This window comes from Sminthopsis crassicaudata, chromosome 4 (assembly GCF_048593235.1).
Source record: "Sminthopsis crassicaudata isolate SCR6 chromosome 4, ASM4859323v1, whole genome shotgun sequence".
NCBI lineage: Eukaryota > Metazoa > Chordata > Mammalia > Dasyuromorphia > Dasyuridae > Sminthopsis > Sminthopsis crassicaudata.
The window spans coordinates 321,832,278-321,855,062 of record NC_133620.1 but is presented as its reverse complement, the minus strand read 5'-3'; the positions used below and the strand labels follow the sequence as shown (position 1 = coordinate 321,855,062).

Below are 22,785 nucleotides of genomic sequence, written 5' to 3'. Positions count from 1 at the left end.
ACTTTCTTTAAAGGCCTCTTGCTTCTGCAGATGCAAACCTATGTCATCAGCACATTCATATTCTTTCCCTCAAACCATGCTAAATTCCTGCCTGTAGAAACCATTTCCACATCAGCCATTTTTTCTTCAATGGCTCCCAATTTGAAACCAAAAAATAGGGGGTGAAGGTCTAAAACAAAAGGTTGTTCTTCTCTAGGTACTTTGTACTTGAACCCTCATTTTCTTACTATTTTATTCTTGGTAATGTCTCCCAGTTGATTAGGAACAGAATTGACTAGTAATTTTTAATCCCTGCAAAGGATAAACTAGGATTAACATACCAGATATATCTGTTTCCAGGTGGGACAAATCACAAAATAAACGGCCATGATATTTGCAAAGAACATTGTCAAGTAGGCAGGCAATATTCAAGTCCGTCAGACATAGGCTACTATATTCCTCAGACCATATTCAGAGACTGCCCAAGAAGCCAGAAACTTCTTCCCACTAATTGTCTCCCAGGGGCAGCTGTCTACTGTTGAATCTTTCTTTCTATTATCTTGTAGTCCTAGGAAACACCCCTTTTCCAAGGGGGAAAAGAAATCTTCATTAACCAATCTTCTTAATGCCTAGAACCATCTATCTCATCATCTATACTGGTCTCTACAGCAGCCGATATATTTTGAATCTGTAAAAACATTGTCCTAGTGCATTCAAATTTCAAGATTTTAGTTATTTTTGAATGTATAAACTATCGTTGATATAAATATACTCTTAGCCTCTTAATGAGATTTCAGTCTCATTTGTTTCTCAAAGAACTTATGTGTAATTTAATCTGAAAAATATTTAAATTCAGAGATGGACTACATCTCAGTTTTTATCGCTGGAAACCTTCATTTTTAACTGGTTGCTTGTCACTAAAGAAAGTTGCATACTACCTTAAAAAGATATTATTTAAAAGGAAAAAGAGGGAGGAAATTTAACCTATTTAGCTCTTGGAGCTCAGCTTCTTCCCCTTTTACTCTCTCACACGACATCTCTGAAGAATGCCTATTCTATGAGATTCTGGTAATTTCTTGCCCTGACTTCTCTACTCTAAATCTGATTTTATTCTACAAGTGAATAGCAATCAACATCTAGTTCATTCATTATTAACTTGTGAACATTACATCAAGAAAAATACTGCCAATTTAGAAAAATTGTCTTCTTTCTGGTCATCAAAAATGTCCTCCTGCTCAGAAGATACCTGGGTCCTGGAATTTCCTGCCCTTTGGATTGCTGCTGGGTTTTACCATTTATGTCTCAGAGCTGGCATTCTTTTTCATGCTACCAAGAATTTGACAGTAGCCCAGCTTCTCTCTCTGCTGGAATCAATTTCAAAGTTTTCCCAAGTATTTATAAATGGACTTCCTTGCCAAACTCTAGGCACTGTTTTCTAGACTGTTAATTAAAGTGGTATCCCTTCAGAGACATGTATTAGGTTTTGTTAGTCAAGATACCAGAGCCTTTGCCATCCACAGGATTCAAACAACTTAATCTGGAAATTTGCTGAAGTACAGAAATTTATCCATTTTGACTTATTCTCCCACAATCATTGTCCAGTCCTCTCAACTTAGTGTTTAAGGATGAATACACCCAGGATTTGGAAACAAAACTGAGTAGAGGAATTTCATACGGGATCTGTTCTCTTGATTGCCTTCTCATGGAATAGCTTTAAGAAGAAGAAGATTTATTAGCTTCCCTAAATGTGGGGCTGGAAGACTTTAACAGTATTTGTCAGGGGAGGGGATGATTGGGACAATACACTTTCTCTTGAGCCAGCAGTCTGGCTAGGCAGCATGCTTGGAAGAAAAAAAAATGCATGTCATCACCTGGCATTCCTCTCTTTCCAGTATTTTCTTTAAAAAAAAAAAAAAAAAAAGCAAGCTCTTGTAGATGATTACAAAGAGGTTTCTGCATGTGTGTGTAATGGATCTGGTTTTTAGATTAGGAGAAATGAAGCTCTTTGGAAAATAGGGGCTGCACCTAGAAAGTCAGGTGGGACGGTGACCTCATGATGCTGTGTTTGGCCAGCAGGACTCTTACCAACAGCTGTCTTTTCCCCCCAACTCAGAATAGCATTCCTTTCGAACACCACGGCAAGTAGCTGCTCGTCTACCCGTTGGAAGGCAGCACTGGGTGAGTGTGTTGATGTTCAGTCCCGTCCCGTTAGCCAGCAAGACTCAGGGGCTGGGGTGGGAACTGACCACCCTTCCCCTGTGCTTCCCACCTTTGGGAGCCTCCAGGTGGGGCTGGGCTTGCATGCCAGGTACTTGAGTTAGATTGAGGGTTTTTGGTGTGATTTTCCAAGCAGCTGGTTATTTTGCATGGGAGAGCGATCTCTGCATTGAGATGTGAATCTGAATAAATCCAAGAAATGCAATCCAGTTGTCTTCATATTGTCTCATCAAAGCAAAGGGCTTTCTTATAAGTGAAACCCGTTTAATGTTATAGATTCTTCCCATTTTCCTCTCCCCCAGTCCATGCTTCTCCCTGCCAAAGACTTTTTTCCACATCCTGCTTTATTTGCTTCTTGCCTGTTTGAAGCAGGAATTCAAGCATCCTGTATCACCACAGTTGCACCCAGCCCTTTGGGACCTCCCAAGACTGGTGTCTTAAGCAGGTCTGATGGCATTGATCTACCTATCTATGCGGAAGCAGATGGGGCCAGGCTGTTCTTTGTTTTAGAGTGTTTAGCTGAGGTGATCCATGCTTAAGGTTTGGGTTAACATTTTAGTTCTCGCTGAATTGAAAGGCCCATGATGGTCTCTGCGCCTCCTTGCTTCTTCGGTCATCCCTTTTCTGCTCTTCATTTCTTTTTGTGCTCTCATGTTGTTTTTCTTTTCCAACTCAGTCCCTCTGCCAGCCTTCTCATCCGTACAGCTACTGTCTGTATTTATTAACCCATCTAGCCATCTTGCTCTTTACTCTTCCCACGCCCCCTTTCCCTTGCTGCAGTTGGTGCATGGCTGGAAGCTCCTGCTTACTTCTCATTGGCCGCTCAGTGCTGCATTTTCTGCAAAGGGCAGACTTGCGGCTTTTTCCGGGCCTGGTCACGGCTGTGTGATGCCGTAGTGTAGCCTTGTAGTCGTGGAAATGTCTTGTTGGGAGCTGCTTCTCGCGTCTTCTCCCCCAGGGGAACCCGAGCGCCCAGCCTGGGGCCTGCGTGGCCATCTCCACAGGCCAGGTTCCTGTTAAGGGGGCGGGATGGGAAGAGGCTTTTCTCGGCCTCCTGAACCCTCATCAGATCCGGCCCAAGAGCTCAGCTAAGCCGTAACCCGGTTTCCTCGCTTGCACGCCCCTTCTTACTTCCCTGATTGCTGTCACTGGCTCTGCAGGGCACACGTCCCCTCCGCAGGGACCTTACCACCAGCTGTGGGAGGAGGCTTCCTAGAGTGGGTGCTGGTTGGCATTTATGAACCTAGAGCTCCTGATGTGCCCAGGGCTTTACCACCTTGGTATTTTGCACCCACACGACTGGTCCTGCATTTCTCTGGCTACACGCTGACATTCTCCTGTGCTTTGGCTCCGACAGATTCCCGGTCGGGTGACTTCCAGTGGTCTTCAGTCTGTCGTGCACCGATGAGAAATCTCCTTTTTGCCGTGGAGGGGCAGACAATGCATGGCTGATCTACTATGTTACCTACCAATGGCTTTACTAGTGAAACGTCCCCCGATCTAGAACAGAAAACGTTAACACCAGGAGCTCTCCAGGCCTTTTTACCCAGCGATGCTCATGGGGGAAACAAAAAAATACCCTAAACCGAACAAACTCCAAGTGCTGCCATCGCCAGGGGCTGAAACCTGATGCCCCCTCACAAAGAACTCAGTTATAACGGGGCTGGGAAGAAAAACCAGAGTGTAAGAGAGAGACAATTTGCAAAGAGAATCAAACTCCCATTCGAGAGTCTTTTCATTTTTCCCTCCACTGGTGGTAAACTTATGCTACCCCTTATTATTATTCTACTGTAACTATAAATCTTTTACTTGGTTTAAGACAGTTTTGTATCATTTTGCTAAAAATTATTGGCTTAAATCTATGTAAAGAATTCTGTCTTTTTATTGTTGCGTTTTTGTGTGTGTGTGTGTGTGTGTGTGTGTGTATGTATGTATGTATGTATGTTGTGTGTGCATGTTGTTTTTTGTTTTTTGTTTTTTTCGGTCTGACTTAAAGATGTTGACTTTGAAGAATCCTGCATCAAAGACACTGGCTTGGAGTTTCAGGCAGGGAGTGTATGTGAATTAAAATGATCAAATTTTTTTGTGTTTTTTTTGTTGTTGTCTTTGTACAATCCAGTTTGGAGGGGGTTTTCTCATTAAAGTTTTATATACATGCATATGTATATATACACACATATATTTAAGAATGTGTGTGTGTGTATATGTGCACATATATATGAGTAATATATATGTGTGTGGCTTGCTGTTTCATTAACTTGGTTTATGGCTGTCTTGTTCATTCTTCCCTATGTAAAACTGAAATGCCCCTACAACACAAAACAATTTTGAATTTCTTGCCAGACTTCAGTGCAGTCAGAGAGCTAAGTCTGCCACTTGAAGGGTGTGGGGCTACTTACAAACAAAGTGATACTACTCTTTCCAAAAGAGCATGGGAAGGGAAATAAGTCTGAAAAAAATTGAAGGCTAAGGCCCTTGAGACCCAAATTGAACTTTTGGGAATTCTTATGATTAAAAACTGAGTATGTGTTTTTGGTTTCCTTGTGAGAAGATTGTAATTGAGACTTTGGGGTAATGTATGGTTTTCTCAATGATGTTGGTTGCCTAAATGCCTTTGAATTGGGGAAAATTTTAAATGGATTGTAGATGTTATCAGTATAGATTGGCACTTCATTTGTAGCAACACCTGTGTGCTCAAAAGAAATTTACTGGCCTGCCATCTTTTGATGCTAAGGTTTACCCACATGGACTTAACAGATGAAGGGGAATCCCCAAAAGTGCCAAGAAATAGATGCTTACAACCTGTGTTTGAAATTTTAATAAGCCAACAGGTTATGGTCATGCATTTATAGGGCAAGGCTTTTTGTAGGCCTGAGTTGCATGTGTGAACAAAAGAGAAAGAAATACAGGGTTGATTCAAAACCTACTGGAACGTAAGTGACTTCCATACTACATGGCATCATTTTCCTCTGGAGGTTCTCGGGGATTTCTGTTTTTGGTAGCTTTTCATAAAATGATGTTTGTTATTGTCAATCTTGCATCACTCACAGAAACACCAAACCATAGTGATACCAAATCTTTACTCAAGCAAAGTAGATGTGAACTTTTTTCTGTCTTGGGAATCAAGGTGCAATACACACACACACACACACACACACACACACACACACACACATGTGAGAGAGTGTGTGTATATGTATATGTATATATATGTATATATATACACACACACACACGCACATATTATATATATATATATATCTATACATAGGTATTTTTATATTTCTTTCTAATCAGCCCATTGGAGAGTCCTGTTTGGAAGCGAAGCTCTACCCACCCCTTTTTCCCACCCTTTATTCTATAGTCTCCCTTTCCCTGAACCCCCAGTTTCCTAAAACTGAAACATTCATGAAGACACCTAATTTTTTTAATTGATGTTGATTTTGCAGTGTTTGGCCAGTTGCTTTCATTTTCATCGCCAGTAGTTCCATTTAATCCCAATAATTGATTTTTTTTCCCCCTAAAGCCCTAATCTGGTTGCTTTTATGAACTTTTGGGGAGTGTTTACTTGACAGGTTGGGGGACCTGAGTTTTGGGAGTGCAATAGGAAGTGTTGATTAGTGGAGGGATTTTTTGTGTGTAGCTGAATGTCTTGAGTTCAGTTTTTACAGGCATGTCATTATCAGCTACAGTGCTACACTAAAGTGTGCTTTCTTTGTAAATATCTATGGTTTCTGATGTAATGCCAGAAAAACATATCAAAGGCAGCCTTTCTTCCTCCCTGTATCCAGGACCTGAAATTGACAAGAGTATATTTGAAAAGTGGTTTCAGATGCAGATTTCTAGAATTGTGTTTGGTTGTGGACAGTTCTTGCCCTTCCATAATATTTAACTCCCCACCATTACTTGCAGGAAATGTAGTTAGAATGTCTGTATCAACCTGTGTATTGGTAACAAATATCTCTGAACAGCTCATTTGTATTACCACTGTATTTGTGTACTTTAACAATTGTGTAAATAATAAATTCATAATGACTTCTACATTTCTTTCTCTCCCCTTTCATGTTGTCTTTATTTTATCTGTTCAAGAATAATTCACTTTATGTAGATTAACCATGAAAGTATAAAAATGATTTTTCAAAACTGGTTCTGTTTTGAAAATGAGATTTGGATTGATCTATATTAATTTTTTCAGATACTGCTGACTGTCTCTGCATGCCGATTGGGAATTAGCCCTTTGGAATTCTGAGAGCCACATAGTACAGATTTAGGCACTTCTCGCAAGGTTTTCAGAGCACTTTAAAAAAAAAAGGGAATGTCCCTCATTTTGACAACACATTGATTAAGTTGCTTATAAATTTTAACATTTTTTATGTTTTGGGTTTTTTGACGGTGAACTTGAATAGTATGGCTGAAATTTCTAACAATCCTCATAGTATTAAGCACTTTTGAATTTCCAGTTTCAATGATTTAAAATTATTCCTGTCACTTTCTGTACTGTGCTGTTTTGCGAGTCAAAAAGCAGAGGAATGGAATGACCCACCCAGTCTTTAGAGGCTTATTTAGTTTCTTGGAAGGGAATAGATTGGCTTGAGTATCCCTTTTGGGGGAGGATTCATTCCAGCTTCAGAATTACTGGAGAGACTCCCTGAAAGATTAAAAATATAAGAGGCAAACTGATGAAATAATCTTTCTGCTTGCTGGTAACATAGTGCTTCAACACCCTTTCCACCTGATTGTCTCTGTGATCAATTTCCCAGGATCCAGCTCTCTTAATACAAAAGTTCTTAGAGCTGAGCCACCGCTGTTTATGCAATATGTTCTTACTTGATAAGCTGCTTCTTAGTTGTAGAAAGTCAGAGCTTGTCAACATATGTTCAAACAAGATACTCTGGGACAGACTTAAATTGTGCCTTTTCACTACACCCTCTCTTACTTCCTAAGCTAGGCCCCAGAAAGGGAGCCTTGATTCAAGTTCCCAAGACATTCCTTGGCAGAAGTAATGGTTGGACTCCATATTAGTGCTTTGCTAACCAAACTCTATTGTTTTAAAGTCCACTTGATTTAATTTGCTCTTGTATTTAGAGCTTTCCCTTCATCCCTCTTCTGTTGAGGGAATGAGACACATAGGGCTTTGCTGCAGGTATTACAAAAATCCAAGTTCTTCCTTTCCAAACATATTACACCCATCTTGCCCCATGTGCTGAAGCAACTTTGGAGAAAGTTACCAAAATGATTCTGCTAACTAGTGTCTTTAAAGAGAGGTTCCAGAGGTTTGAGGAATAGTGTTAGGTATGTCATGACTAGTATGGGACTTTGATTTGTAATCACATGCTCATGCCCAAGTCTCTGAACTCGGAGCCAAATAAGTTGGCTAACCCCTATATTACATAAGGAATACTTTTATCGGCTTTCTTACTTTCTCACAAGTATGAGGTCTTTGCTTTAAGGTAACTGGATTTTGGTCCCCTCCATCATTGCCTTAAATTTGGAATGAGTCTCCAAAGTTATGTTTCCCTAATCAAACAAGGAGATGTTTTAATAAGCATATTGAGTAGGACTGTTCAGCATCCCAAGAAGGACTTTCTGCTAAATGTTCACTTAATACTTGTATTGTAGAAGATGGACCTGCCTCCATTTTGTTTGTTCTGCATCAGCATGCATGTCGTGTAAAGCTCCATAAGGATCCATTGAGTCTAAATGTTTTGAGTTTTTCTGGTAATTTTCTGCATCCCATCCCAAATTATTTGCTCTTGTTCAGTCCTGCCATTGACATTTCTTGATGACTTATGGAGATCTTTTTTTGTTCACCTTCCTCAATTGTTCCACCCCTTTTGCCTGCTTCATATTCTTTCACCTTTGTCCTCACAATTCTTTAGGCTTCCAAATGGGACATTCAGAGATCTCTGTTCTGTTTGCAGTTCTCAAATTGGCCCGTCCCGTTATGCTTACCCCCTCATCCCTCCCCACCTCACCCCCACACACAATGAAGTCAAAGTTAATAATAGGTTTTGAACCTTGTGCTTTTCATCCCTCATCGAGTTTTATGGTGGATTGGTGATTGGCTTTTGGTTTCTCTCCCCCCACCTTTTTAGCTATACCTGTGATTTCATTGGAACAGGGAGCTCCTTATGAGAAATTTCCTTCTACCGGAAGACATCTGCCCTCACTTTCCAGGCATGCTGAATCCAGGCCTTCCTGACTCTTGAGATGTTAACTTTTATTTTTTTAATTACTTATTCACTCAGTTGTTTGTTCATTTTGTCTATGCTTTTCTGTGTGCATTACTGAGTACAGTCTAGGTCTCTTCAGTTTTCAGCTGAAATTTAAACATGGAGTTCACAGTTCATTCTTTGCAATGTTTTTCAAGACTATTGTCAATTTTCCCCAGAATCTCATTCATTTCCATTACAAACTAAATATTATGAGATTATCTGAAACTTAAATGAACCATCAAATGTACTGATGTATATTTCTTTCCCACAAGAGGACATATGAAACTTCATCTTTCCTCATTCCCCCGAGGCAGAGATTTGCTAGAAATCCAACCCAAACTCTTTGGTCACAAGGATAAAACAGTTCTGAGTGGGTTTAAGTAGTAAATTGTGTTTTGCATTAAGATTACTTGGAAATCAGTAGATCATTCAATAGGAAATAGATGTGGCACTGCCAAATTTTGCCTTGGTATAATAGCTAAGAAAATGCTTGTGTTTTTATTTGTGGGTTTAAAAAAGTGTTTCCATTGCCTTCTGGTCATGTGTATAACACATTCAGGTCACCATTAGCATCTTAGACCCCCTACGAGAGTTTAGAGGTCATCTGAGCCAAAACTTCCACTTGGAGAATAAGAATAGTATTAATAGCTAACACTTTAACAACAAAATTACAGGGTAGCTTAAGGGTTAAATATATTAACATATTATTTCATTCGATCCTAGAAAACACTGAGGTAGCCATTGTTATTCCCTTTTTACAAAAGAAAAATTGGCTAAGAGCTTAAAGTGGCTTGCCCTAGGATCACACCACCAATAATAAGTATTTGCAGTAAGATTTAAACACTTCCTGACTTCCAGCTTGCTATCTACCAAGCTCCCTCTAATATCCTTTGTATTTAGCATCCTTGGCTAATTCTAAATCCAGAAATCAGTTTAAGGGGGGAAAAATCTGGAGCAAAGTAAAGAATGCATTACTAAAAGAGGGAAGAAGCTTTGAGATATTCTTGTCAGAAATCAGCAGGAAGAAAATTGGTATTAAAAAGACCCTTGAAAAAACATCTCTATCTTTCCTTAAGCCATAGCATAGCATAGCCAGAAGTCAAGCCAAATGGAAGAATTCCTCCTACTATTAAGACAGTGGAAAATACTGGGAATCTGCAACACAGATTTTTAATATTGATAAAAATTAAAATTAAAAAATTCCTTATTTGACACCTTATTTGACAACCTGTACACAAAATATTCCTCCCTTGCTTCCCTAAGAGATGGTTCAAGGCAATGAAATAAGTGTGAGGAGAGAACCCAGGATTGGAAAAAATTTTGGTTTGCTTTCTGTAAATCAATAAGCTAATCTCTTCCAAGTACTTATCAAATACAGGTTGATATAACCATAGCTAGATTCACAGCCACATACCTGGCCATAGAGGAATTACTTTTCTTATTGTTTTGCTATATAAGAACAACTACTAAAAGGAATTAGGCTGCAAAGACTTAGGTGGGATTTGTGACCCTGGGTGAGTGGTTTAATATTTCTAGACCCCAGTTTACCTGTAAAATGAACGAGTTATCTCTAAGGTCCCAGCTCAGTCCTATGATCCATTGACACTTCTTTATTCTACCTATATTTGCTTTGCTTTCCCTTGGATCTCTCCATAAAAAGTAATATTTAATCCATTATCCTCCACAATTTGAGAATTTCCACAATATATAGAACTGCAAATAGTAGCTCTTTTAATTATCAAGAGGTCAAGTTATTAACTCATTTTGTAGCCCAGGAAATCATAATTGGGACTAGGGAGAAGCACTTAAACATCTCTGAGTATAAGGTATCATTTTGTGTGACATGTGGAATGTCCTGTTAATTTAGAGACATCTATAGAAAGAGATTGTATGAGGGCCGGTATGGTGTTGTTGGCCTGGCACAAAATCTTTTACTTCTGGCTCTGTTCCTAACTACTTATGTAAATGTTGCACAAGATACCTAAGTTTTCAGGATTTCCAGTTCTCTTAGGGATAAAAGTAAGGATGCTAAACTAAATTTCTAAGATTTCTTCAGCTTTACTATTCTAAAATCTATTAATGGGTCTTATTTAGTTATCAGATTTCACTAGTCAGCATTCTCCCAGTAAAAGTCCTCAATATAGTTGGGCTAGTAATCTAGAAACAGAAGCTAATTTTGTCCCTTGGGCAGTTATGAAGAAAGTTATTTGGGGTGTTATAGAATCTCAATTCTTGTTGTCTAGACCCAAGATGAATGTAAATTTAGGAAAATCCCAAGTGCTCTAAGGAAAGCAGAGACAGTCTTTATTACCTACATGGTATGACCACAAAAGCAGAGGCCAAACCAAAGGATTTCTTCAGATCTATTTTCAGATCTTGTTTTTCTATTCTAATTTTCTCTTCCAGATGGCTGAATTAGCCTTTTACAGGTCATAAAAGAGGGCTAACACTACAACTGTACCAAAAGGGAAGAAAAACAGATTGTTAAAATCAGAAAAGCAGCATTGGTCTTAGAGTGGTCATTGGTAAATTGTTTCGTTACTGAAGAATCCACACTCCTTATTCAAGAAATTAAAAGGCAGGGTTTGGCAAATTTTTCCTCTCTAGTTTGCTTTATTATCTATCAAATCCACTTCCAAAGTCCAGTTCAAAAGTAGGACAGTTAATTGAAAAAGATTGGCTCCTACTACTTGAACCAGTAGGAGATATTTTTATGAAGGTGATTTTCCTTCTTTGTTTGACAAGATCTACTTTGGGGAAGGAAATTTTGTACTGAGTACAGAGAATTCTGGTATTACTAGAGTTACAGAATAACCAGTTTGGAATGATCTCAAAAGCCATAATCGTGCAACCTCTATATAACCAAAAATCTTTTTTTTTTCTTTACAAAATTGTCAATAAGTGGTCAATCCAGCTTCCAACGAAAGGGAAGCTCACTACTTTCCAAAGTATTCCATTTTGAGACAACTCTAATGGTTGTATCAAACCAAATTCTAACTCTCTACAACTTACATCTGAGGACCTCTCAGTCAAATTGCTGGAGATATGTAGCCAGCTTATTGTTCTGCTCTACATTTAGTAGTTATTTTATGAATATTTATGATGACTTGAGAGCAACTGGGTCTTGGTTACACCAGGAAACTGGAAGCCAAATAAAAATAAAAAAGATTGTGGTTTTATTGGAGGGAAGTTGAATCTGAAGTCCTCTGTAAAGCTAAAGAAAAAGAAACACCAGAGATCCCTTCTGCCATTTCTTTTCATGGGGAGAAAAGAGAATGAAATGGGGATTCTGAAAAATAAAATGCAATTATGATGACAGTATCAAAGCAAAGCCATCTCATGTAAATTGTTTCATGCCTCCATCTCTTATCATAATTAGTTTTTCCAACACAAGTCTTATGACATAAATATTTATTCAAGTGTTCACCAGAAAAACAGGTGACAAATCCACAGTAAAATCCACATGCCATATTTAAAATCCATTTACACAGAAGCAAGGGAGCTTGACAATAACTTCAGGATAGACTTAGGATGTTGGGTTGAATAGTTCTTAGTTCAGAAGCTCCCTTAATCCTACCCTTTCACTCATTCTCTTCCCTCAGACCCACCTAATTCCTCTTCAGACATAAAATATTCTTGAAACAAAAGTTGGTCTTGGGAAAATTTAAAGGCACATTTAGGTATGCTTCATTTGCATAGCACTCCAGTGGGATCAAGGAAAGGCTCCAGAAAAGAGCTCCCCATTACTCCCTTAGTGGGTAAAGGAAAAAAGTGGCCTCTATTGCCATTGACCTCCCCTTTTATTCCAAATGCTGCTCAGTAGCAATAGATTCCCAAGAGCCCTAGTGCCATTGCCACTTTTGAAACCTTTTTAAGGGAGGAAATACTAAAACATTTCTTACCATACCTTTTGCATCTATAAAAGAGACTATCTATCCAGAAAGTTTTTAAAAAGAGTTTTCTTGGCAATAGAACATATGTAACTGACCAGCGACCATTTGTGATATGTGAGCAGGAACTTCATTCATTCAACATATCTCCTGGTCTAACTGGCTTGTAATTTCTGTCCTACATAGAGCTTTGTTTTAAAGATAAAGTAGGTTTCTTATTCAGTACATTTTCCTTTATAGACCATTGAAGATCCTCAATGACAGGATGCCGTTTACAAGAGAAAAGCATGGCTACTAGGTTCCCTAGCATTTAGAGGCTAGAGAAGGCATTTGTTTTCTCATGATACCACAATCACCTAGAGTCATGAGCTCCTTATTTTGAGGGTTAAGTTTAAAGAACTTCCCAGTGTCATGGGAATAGCTGGAAAAATTATTCTTTTGAAATAAGATTTGAAACAAGAACAAGTTTTCTTAACCCCTTTATTTATGTTCCTAGAGCATCGGTCCATCAAAAATTTGGGCAGCATTCAGATTTTTTTAAAATCAGCACTTTAAAATACAATACTTTTACTAACTTCCAATTAATTTGTCCTCCTATTTGTACTCATGAGGGAAGGGGGAATGAAGGGGAGAGTATTTACCATTTTATCTCCTGCATCTTTGGTTGTTCAATTTGAAGCTGGTTATAGGAGCATAAGAAGATTGGAATCACTTCAGGGTGTAACCCACAGAGATGACAATTAAGAACCAGAAGACCAAGTCTGGACACCATTTGATCTGTGGTCATCAGGCATTCCAGAATTCACTTTTAATAAAAAGGTTGCACAGGTCTTGGAGACCAAACCCCTCACCTTTAAGAATGAAGGAAGTTCCCCAGCAAAACCATTCAATAATAAGAGCTAAGAACTGCAGGCTATATTACCTGTGCCCTAAGATGTGTCTCAGAATTATTTAACTCTCTCAACCCCCCCCAAAAAAAAACAACTCAGCTTGCTGAAAAAAAGGAAAAAAAAGGAAAGTTATATAAAGTTACTAAAGTTTTCCAGGTTCCTTTTAGCATAACCAAATGCAGTCATTATGTTGTTGCCAGACTGACTGACTCCCGATCTCCTTTCCTCATTCCTTCTGACTTTGATCTGTCTTGGTGGATGAGACTGGAGAAAGAGTAGTCAGTCATCCCTTATTCACCCTAGTTTAAATGGGTATAGGAACTGGAAGAATGGCTTAGGGGAGTTGGCATGGTCAGGGAGACGAGACATGTCCTGTGTCTAACATGATTACAACTTACAATTGAGCTGAAAAAGAAGGGATACCTATTAGGGTGAGACAAGGACCACCATGGTGGCTTCTTGTCTTGGTCAAAGGCAATCTGATTCCTGCCTGAATCAGATTCAGCTACAGCCCAGTCCAGAGGATAAAGCCAGAAAGATATATAACTTCTGTCCAGAATGAACTATTTTAAATCTTTTTCCTCTAAGATTTAAGTTGAAGTTTTTCCCCTAAGACTTGTTGAAGTTAAAGGAGCAAAGAACAATACCAGCTGCATCTGTGGCCCTCTGCACTGTTCTGCATATAGAGAATTCTTAAGGCAGTGTTAACTAAGTTGCTTCCTGAGTTTAGGGTACACTGGACCTCTTAACATTTCCAGCAACAGGACTTCTACAGGTTCCTAAGTGCGCAACATAAAAGCTTATGTTGCTTTCATCTCCCCAGCCCTGTCCTAGCAGAATCATCAAGAATTGAAGGACAAGAAAAGCCACATGAAATTCTGGACCCACTGTTTCCCCCCAGTGGAAGAACAAGGGAGACATTTAATACTGCCATTTTCTCTCCTACAATGAGAATGAGCTTCCCTCCAAGGGTTTTTTTAGTAGGTTGTTCTGGTTCAGTACAATGAAGCTGCCCTGGGAAGAAACTCAGATTTGAGAAAGAAATCAACGGCATGAGCTAATAGGAAGAGCCCACCAAAATAAGCTATAAACAGATTTTAGCCAGCTAAAATTGGGACCTACAGGAAAGAGATAAAACTCAAATTTTGTCTATAGAGCTCTTATCTGTTCACATGTAATGCCCCATTATTTATATACATATAGATGTATACACATATGTATGTGCAATATGCACATACATATAAATCTATACATATATATGTAAATACATACATATGCATACATATAGCTATATACTGATGAAAGGGAAAGGAAATAAAGTTTGGGTCCCTTCCCTCTTTCCTTCTTCCTTCCCCCAGACTCCAAGGTCAAAGAAGGTCCTTTTCCCCCTTCCAGTTGGACATATGGACAAGCCAACAAACAAGGTTGGCCATCTATTTTCTATGCCTGCCTCTTCCTCTCCCTTCTCACTCTTTTCACCTGCTACCTAGACTCCAGCCACAGAACCCTGAGATAGCTATACCCACAGACCCAGAAAGTAGACTGAGGCTCCATCAAGAGGCCTGGATTCTCTACCCTGTTCCCCATCGCTAAGGGCAGGAACAGCTTTCTCAAGCTGGACTTTCCCCTAAATCACAGGGAAGCTGCTTTGGCAAACCTCGAAAGTCCCTTAGATCTGTGCCAGATCAAATGGCAAGGCTGCTAATCCAACTTTTGGCTCAGCCAGGGCCTCAGGCAGCCATTGGCAGGCCTAAGGCATTGATGGATTGGTGGGGATGGAAAGGAGAAACAAAGGGAAAAGAGAGGTACTTTATAGGAGGCACTTTCAAACAGTTGCCTGATACTGCTCAGGGGTGCCAAAGCCATAGATTATCTATCTGGTGGAACAGAGTAGCCTTCATCCAACGCTAAATTGTGGGGAGACTAGTCTCTTTTCAGTGGCAGGCCACAACTAAGAATCTAGGTTTAAGATCCACAGTGGGATGAGTGGAAGAGGAATTCTTTCTTAGGCATTTCCAGGATAGCCTGGGAGGGTCAGAGGAGAATGGGAGGGGGAAACTGCCTCTTCTGTGGAGTTTTTATTTCAGGGGCCGGAAACCAGGTTTAAGACATCAGCTCTTTATTACTTTTCCTTTACAGAGGAGCAGGGAGATGTCATCTCGCCGGCTGCATGCAGCCCGCCAGGGGGCCCGCTGCTGTCCCCAGCGCCTCCGTCGAACCACGTACTGAGGCGGTCTGCCCCGGAGGCCGGGCTCGCCAGCTATGCAGGGCCCCAGGCAGTCCACCAGCCAGGAGGGCAGGTGGGTGTGTCAACCTAGGGCACCACTGCAGAAAGGATGGGGGATTGGTCTGGATGGGGTGGGGAGGGCCTGCTCTAAGTGAAACTGGGAGGCTCGAAGAACTGGGCCAAAAGGAGGTGTTTTCCAGTCAATCAGAGGGAGACAGGAATGGAAGGCAGCAGAAAGTTTTGTTGTATTTTTTTTATGATAGGGAAGAAAAAAACATGTGGTGACTCAAACTATCCCCTAAGTGGTCTTGATATCATCCTGAAGCTTGTATTCTAGCCACTCATGAATGGATGCCCCATTCAGTTCAGTAAGGTCATGTGAAAAGTGCACAGCTTCCTAGGATGGCCAGAAAGGGAAGTCCCCAACCTAAGCCCCACCACATATGCATATATGCTGCCCCACAACCTCTGTTCCAGTTAATAACTATTTTGGTTTCTCCATCTGAATGTCACCCATAACTAAACTCTGTCTCCTGTGCAATTTACAATAAAAATACCACTTTAAAAGTTGACCCATGTAGACAAGAAAACAAAATATTTGGAAGAAATAATCTTCTCTTTAAGAAAATAAGCCATAAAAAAAATATTTAGGTTGAGTTAATGTCATAGGGTTCCCAAATTAAGAGATTTTATGAACGTCCACAAAAGGATTGAGTTCCTGAGGCTCATTTGATCCCAAGCGGCATATTTATCTCAAATTACCCAAATGTCAAGAGCACAAAACGTTGAGGAGAAAGTTATGTGTTAGCAACGTCAAAAATGGAAAAGGAGAACCACAATTGAGCAACATTAGAGATAGGAAAAGCCTGATTTCTCCCCATCTACTCCAAGTGCCCACCTTTTCCTAACTCACCCCTCAAACCCTGATTAAAATAATTTTTTCTTTGAAGTGTGAGTTTTTAGGTACTTCAGCACAGTGATGGGTAGCAACACTGCTAAAACTGGATCAGCACAGACTATAGCGTTCCCTGGTATAAAAATGTTGTAACCGTGAAGCTTGGCTTCTCCACAGCAGCTCTGATTTGGAACGGGATGTTTCCAACACAGTCATCTCCTCCTTCCTCCCTGCTTCCCCCTTCCCCCCCCCAAAAAAAAAAAAAAAAAACCAATCACGTGATGATCCGCCGACCGGGCAACCAGAGTCAAGTCGATGGCTCCACCCTAAAGCTAGACCTATTTCTAAAATAAATAAGAGTGTTGAAATTCTTTGTACCTTTTCCCTCAACCCTCTCCCTCCCCAGGCTCCCATTCAGACAGAGGTCTCTGGGCTGGTCACAATCTCCCCATTTTTCTCAGGTTCTGCTTTCAAGAAGCACTCCACTTCCACAGAGTCCATTTTAGTTTCCTCAGAGGCTTTGTTTTCCAGCCTGTCCAGATCCTCCCTCTCCACCATCTCTCTTTTGGTCTGAGGTTCTTCCGATTTTTTCTTAATGCAGAAGATGTTGCCCAGAGCCAGCACCAGGGCAGCGAGGACCACCTCAGCTCCTGCCAGGATAAACACGTACTTGTAGATGTGAGTCGCATCCAGGAGTTTGCCTGAAAAAAAGGACAAGGAGTCATACCCTGCTCATGCAAGATGAAATATTGTTAACACGTAGGCCGCAACCTGAAAGATAACCTGGAATGAGTTTTCCCACTAAAATCTATCGATTGTGCCTAGTTAGTGTCTGTTTCTGACCTTTGTGAGGATTCTCAGGAACAGTATGTGGACACATCCCATTCCCCTGTCCCCTGTCCCCCCAAATCCTGAGTCAATATGTCTTTTATGCTCCTTTTTTCATACTTGGGTTTGATTTTGTTTTGTTTTTTAATCTTATGAGTTAACTCTTTATTAACTCCAAACTGAAGGCTCCACTGGCTGAGAATGCCCTTCCACCAACTGCCATATATGCATATCTTGCTTTTCTTTCTTTCATCTCTCACCTGTCCTCTTCCCTTTTAACCTCAGTAAACCTTTATAAACCTTTAACCTCAGTAACATATGGAACTTGTTCATCTGAATGATGACACAAGATGAAAATTGTTAATAGGTTCAAGAACTGTTTAAATAAATTCATGAATTTGTTCTGCATAATGCATAATTAAAGGAAGTTAGGACAACCCTATCCTTTTGAGGGTATCTATCAGAAAGAACTTCTATATTATGCTCTTAAATAACACCAAATACCCAGAAACAGAACACTGGGTTGGCCCATTGCCCTGACACGTTATGACATTTCCTAGGATCTGAACCCTTAGCCCTGTCTTGGTACGATTGAGTATTGCTTAACTCCACTAGAAACACTTGGGTTAACTAAGCTTGCTTGTCTCTGTCTCAGGTGGTATCAGAAGGAGTCACCAGGGAGTTAATGGAAGGCTAGTTTGCAATGGTTCTCTGGCAAGGATGAGCCTTGCAGAAGCAGGTGCCCCCAAACTTTAACTGAGTACCCTGCTTCTTCTGAGGCCATACACCTCAGGCCCAGTGTCCAGTACCCTCAGGTAGTAGAGGATCAGCCAGTAAACAGTTATTAACCACCTGGCCCTGTGCTTAAGTGCTAAGGATACAAAAAGGACAAAAGACAATGGCCTGCCCTCAAAGAGCTTAGGACAGTATTAAATGAGGCTCCACCTCCCCTCTCATAAACCCATCCAATTATCTCTGTCTTTAGGTTAGGGTTTGAATTTTAAAACAGATTTGTCAGCCTGACTCCTCAGTCTGTTTCCTTCCAAATAAAAATTAGGACCAATCAAAGTGCAGAGTGTGTGCAGAGAAAACTTTTTTAAAAAAAGACTTCTCTAAAGAAATTAGTTTTTTAAAGGGGACCTAACCCTAATAATGATTTAGAGGCCTGGTCATTTAGGCTACCCCAGATGGGCAGTCCTATCTCTGAATACCTCCAAGGACAAGGAATTACTTCACTATATTCACTATATATATTCACTATAGCAAGTTAAACTCGCAGATACTTGAGCCCTGATAAAATTTAAAGTTAGCCCAAGGACAAGAATCAGAATTTGAGGCTCTCTTCCTTCCAGGATCAGACTTCTCATCTAGACCACTTTGAATTCTCATTTTTAAATTATCTTTTCCAACTGATTTTTCTAAGCAGCAATCGTGAAGATGTGTTTCACTCACCCTCCCCTTTTCCCACCATACATTACTATTAAGAAATTTTGCTTCTTTAGTCTTTCTGTCTCCGAAAGGGAAAATGAAAACCAAGATGTTCTTTTCCTTCCATTCCATTCTGTTATCTTATAATGAGACTAAGCAATGTCAAAAGTTGTTGGAAACTGATGGGAACAGAACCTCAAAAAGTATATAAGTAATTAATCTTGTTCCTCTTGTGGGAATCCCAATTTCTCTCCCGAAAGGAACTGAAGATCAATGAGTTTTTAACTACTTGGAATCCTACTCTCTGCAGTTTTCATTGCCAGTCCAGAGGCATTGACATATGTGATATCTTGTATTAACTTCACAAGTGTAAATCTTCAAGTTCCTGGACTCACCACATAAGGCACAAACAAGCATTCCTTCTCTTCCCCACTCAAGACATCAAGGAACAGGCTTAATTTTCTTTGGGTTGGAAATTAGAAACACATAGATTGGAGGTGAAGAGTGGGCTTGTGTTTGGGTAGTAATCTGACACTGTAGACAGCCTGATGAAGTGCAAAGGATAGAGGCCCAGAAGCCAGAAAACCTGGATCTAGTCCCAGATTTGACAATAATTAGTTGTGAGACTTGTGGGACCCTAAGAATCATTTACTTCGTCTGAGTTTTATTGTTTCTGTAAAGTGAAAGAGCTGCATCAGGTAATCACTCTTTAAAAATCTGTTAGTACTCTGTCATTAACCTAGATTTCAGAAAGGGGGACAATAGTGCTGTATCGGTAGCTACAAAATGTGTGTGTGTGTGTGTGTGTGTGTGTGTGTGTGTGTGTATAAAAACATATAATATGTAAAAGTATAGATGTCTATAATGTATACTATATGCATAATGTATCTACATATAAAATGTGTAAATATATGAATGTATAATATATGAAATATAAGCATATGTCTAATATATACACATAGTATTTATATATTTATATGAATAATGTATTAAATATATATTATATGCATAATGTATACAAATAAATATATAAATGTTAATATATGTATTTTTTATCTATGTATATGTATATATGAAAAAGAAGCAGGCATTCCAGAATATTGGATAGAACCACTCTGTAAAAGGAGTGGTGGGATTATGAGGGAGAAGAAAATACAAATCTGCATGGATGAAGGGAGTCACTGTGCTAATGGGACCCTGGATCCATGAAAGTATACCCCAATCCTACCACGTTCCTTTCCCCAGAAGTAGAGACAAGGCAGAGACTTTAGTTACCAACCAACCCCAGTGCTAAGGTGAATTCTCACCTCCTGGAAACATAGCCCAAAAAGATCAAGAGTGATGTGTAGTCTCCCAATGAGAATCCCTACAAGGGTCTGGCCCGAGCTGAGCAGGTGGCTGGCCTCATTAAGGAAAAAAAGTTTAGGAAACAAGTGACTAAATATTTTTGTGAGCTTCACATAGAAGTGATTAGTGTCTTCAACCAGATGGGCTATTCTTCACTACTTCTAGAAAGGAGAATGATAATTAATGACATTGATATGAAAGTGAGAAGACACTCACCTCCAGAAGGGGGTCCAACTAACACAGCAATCGCCTCCATTAGCAGTACAAGGCCGATGGCGCTGGAGAACTTCTGGGTGCCAACAATGGCCATGAGCACTTCAAACTGTAAGGCTCCTACCATGCCGTAGGATATGCCAAAAAAGATGCAGAAGACCACCAGGCCAGTGTAGGAGTCTGACATGGAGCCTATGAGATCAGTGAAGCCATTGAAGAACATGGCAAAACTGAAGAGGTAGACGCAGCGTGGCCGCACCCACTTGGTCCCAGCCACAAATCCACAGAGGGGCCGGGCAAAAATGTCAATGAAGCCGAGAATGGTCAGCAGGAAGGCCGCCTTGGTGTCGTACACCCCCATGTCCTTGGCATAGCTCACCACAAAAACCGGCGGCACAAAGAGCCCCAGGACCAGAATGGAAGCTGCCACCGTGTAGACCACAAAGCCGCGGTCCTTGAAAACACTTAAGTCCAGGAGCTTCTTTGACTTCTTCTTTGATGTTTCCTTAGAGACTTCAAGCTTCTTGGGACTCTCCAGAGGCCTCATTAGGGCCCCACATACACAACAATTCAGCAGCATGGCCCCCAGAATGAGGAAGCCCCCTCGCCATCCATAAACATCCTGTAAGATCTGTCCCAGGGGAGAGAGTGCGCAGAGAAACACAGGGCTCCCTGCGGCGGAGAGACCGTTGGCTATCGGGCGCCTCTTGTCAAAGTAGCGGTTGAGCATGATGAGGGAGGGCTGGAAGTTGAGTGCCAGACCCAGGCCTTGGAAAGAGCAACGAGAGGAGTTTAGAACCTACGGGGCTCAGCTAATCAGTCCTTTCTAGAGGTACCCCTCCCCAGTAATCTGATTTGTGATCCACTGTCATTGACTCCAGCCACACTTTTTTCCTCTTATTCCATTTAATGATTACAATCAGCCTTCTATGTAAAAATGATTTGGGCTCATTCTGCTCACTTGTGCACCTCCTCCCCATTATGTTAGTAATGTGAAAATCAGCATAAGAAAAGCATACTCTACAAAGGGGAATCTCCTGTCCAAAATTGTGTGATCCGATAGAAGGCTATATGTAAATGACTTTCATTTAGTCTGGCTGATTTTGTTAACATTATTTTTTCCCTCACAAACACAAAACCTCTATAGGAAGCATCTGTGTGGGATCAGAATTGGGAGAGACAAGGCATCTGACCTCCCTGTGAAGCTATCCAACCCCATGAACTTATATTTCAGCTAGAAAGAATCTGATTTCTTTATCCAGTGATCTATCTTCTGCTAAAATCTTCCTTGTCTTTTAGAAGATAAATATTTATATTATTTTTATATTTATGTACATTATATACATACATACATATATACATATATATATATATATATATATATATATATATATATATATATGTATATATACTACCCCTAGAGAAGTGACCTCTCCTCTCTCTTCACTGGCAATGGCCACAAGAGGATCACAAAAATCTATCAAACCCCATATATACCTGGCAAGGTCAGGTCAAATAAATGGTATCATCCCAGGAGGACTCATTGGAGAACACTGGACAAGACAATAATGGCTGCAAACCTGACTGCCCCCAGGGGGGTGAGCCAAGGAGGCAATGGGCAATGGGCATAAAGCCTTATAGGAATGCCATTTGTTATTCCACATTATCTACAATATTGAGTCCCCTTGGTAACTTGGGGGGGTGGAGCTGCTTGCAGCTCATAGGATCCCTCCTGGGGGCTTCAGATCACAGGAAGCTGCCTGTGTTAAAAGCTTAATACCTACGTGGGATTTCCGACCCTTGTCTGAGCTCCGGTACTTACCAGTGATGACTCCGGCTGTGAGGTAGAGCTGAATAATGCTGGTGCAGAAGGAGGCAGCCACCATCCCCAATGAGGCAAAGAGACCACCCACCAGCATGACCGGCCGGCAGCCAAACTTGTTCACACACACACTACACAATGGACCTGAGAAGCAGAAACGAGGCTTACTGGGGGCCAAGACTGCAATCCTCTTGTCCATCCTCCTCCAACCTCTGAAATGGCCTACCACTACACTGAAGCCAGCTTTTAATTGCCACAAGTAATTTTTATTTTCTCTCCTATTTCTGAGCCACATGCACCAGGCATCAGGTCTAACAAGCTGCAATAATTAATAATGAAGTCTTTTGTGCAAGAAAAGGACACATCAGGAACATACATTTTTCCAGCAAAGATAGAGGGTTTGCACTTCATCCACTCTAAGACACATAATTTTGAAATGATTTTGCCTGGGACAACTGCAGCTTTTGTGATTATAGAATGAAGTCATTTATGTCTCACTCACGTGAGATGGAGCACACCATCCAGACCCACAGAGACATTACATAGGCAGAGATTCTGTAACAAGAGTTTTTACTCCACACTAATTTATTTCCAGTATCATGACACTTGTTCAGTATATATGTGCGTGCCTAGTGGGTAACCCTGGAGGGCTGTGCCCCTGCCAATTCTGGTACCTAGCCAAGGTGCCCCGTCTCAAAAGACTCTTCCACAGTGCCCTTTATCTGAAGACTATAGCAGAATAGAAATTTTTTCTATTTAGATGTATAGAATTCTTTATTATTATAAACCACTGCTCCCTTTCATTAGTTCAGATGATCAAGAATGATCTGTACT

General features: G+C 40.5%; 2 protein-coding genes across 11 annotated transcripts in view; one reads left to right on the top strand and one right to left on the bottom strand.

Annotated features, from left to right (window-relative positions):
- Positions 1–22,785, top strand: part of CSNK1D (casein kinase 1 delta) — a 78,208-nt gene that overhangs the window by 49,564 nt on the left and 5,859 nt on the right. For 2 of the 6 annotated variants that reach the window (XM_074260506.1, XM_074260507.1), the window contains exons 9-11: positions 14,550–14,615; positions 15,331–15,491; positions 16,915–17,583. In XM_074260506.1, the coding sequence (XP_074116607.1) occupies positions 14,550–14,615; positions 15,331–15,420 (156 nt within the window). In that variant the 3' untranslated portion in view covers positions 15,421–15,491; positions 16,915–17,583. Of the gene's footprint in view, positions 1–2,092; positions 2,158–3,553; positions 6,238–14,549; positions 14,616–15,330; positions 15,492–16,914; positions 17,584–22,785 lie in introns of those variants that run through there. The other 4 variants (XM_074260509.1, XM_074260511.1, XM_074260505.1 and 1 more) reach the window with 3 other exon arrangements.
- SLC16A3 (solute carrier family 16 member 3) overlaps positions 15,657–22,785 on the bottom strand; it is a 57,401-nt gene continuing 50,272 nt past the window's right edge. For all 5 annotated transcript variants that reach the window (XM_074260500.1, XM_074260504.1, XM_074260501.1 and 2 more), the window contains 3 exons: positions 21,952–22,095; positions 20,133–20,897; positions 15,657–17,014 (listed from right to left, as the gene is read on the bottom strand). In XM_074260500.1, the coding sequence (XP_074116601.1) occupies positions 16,728–17,014; positions 20,133–20,897; positions 21,952–22,095 (1,196 nt within the window). In that variant the 3' untranslated portion in view covers positions 15,657–16,727. The remainder of the gene's footprint in view (positions 17,015–20,132; positions 20,898–21,951; positions 22,096–22,785) is intronic.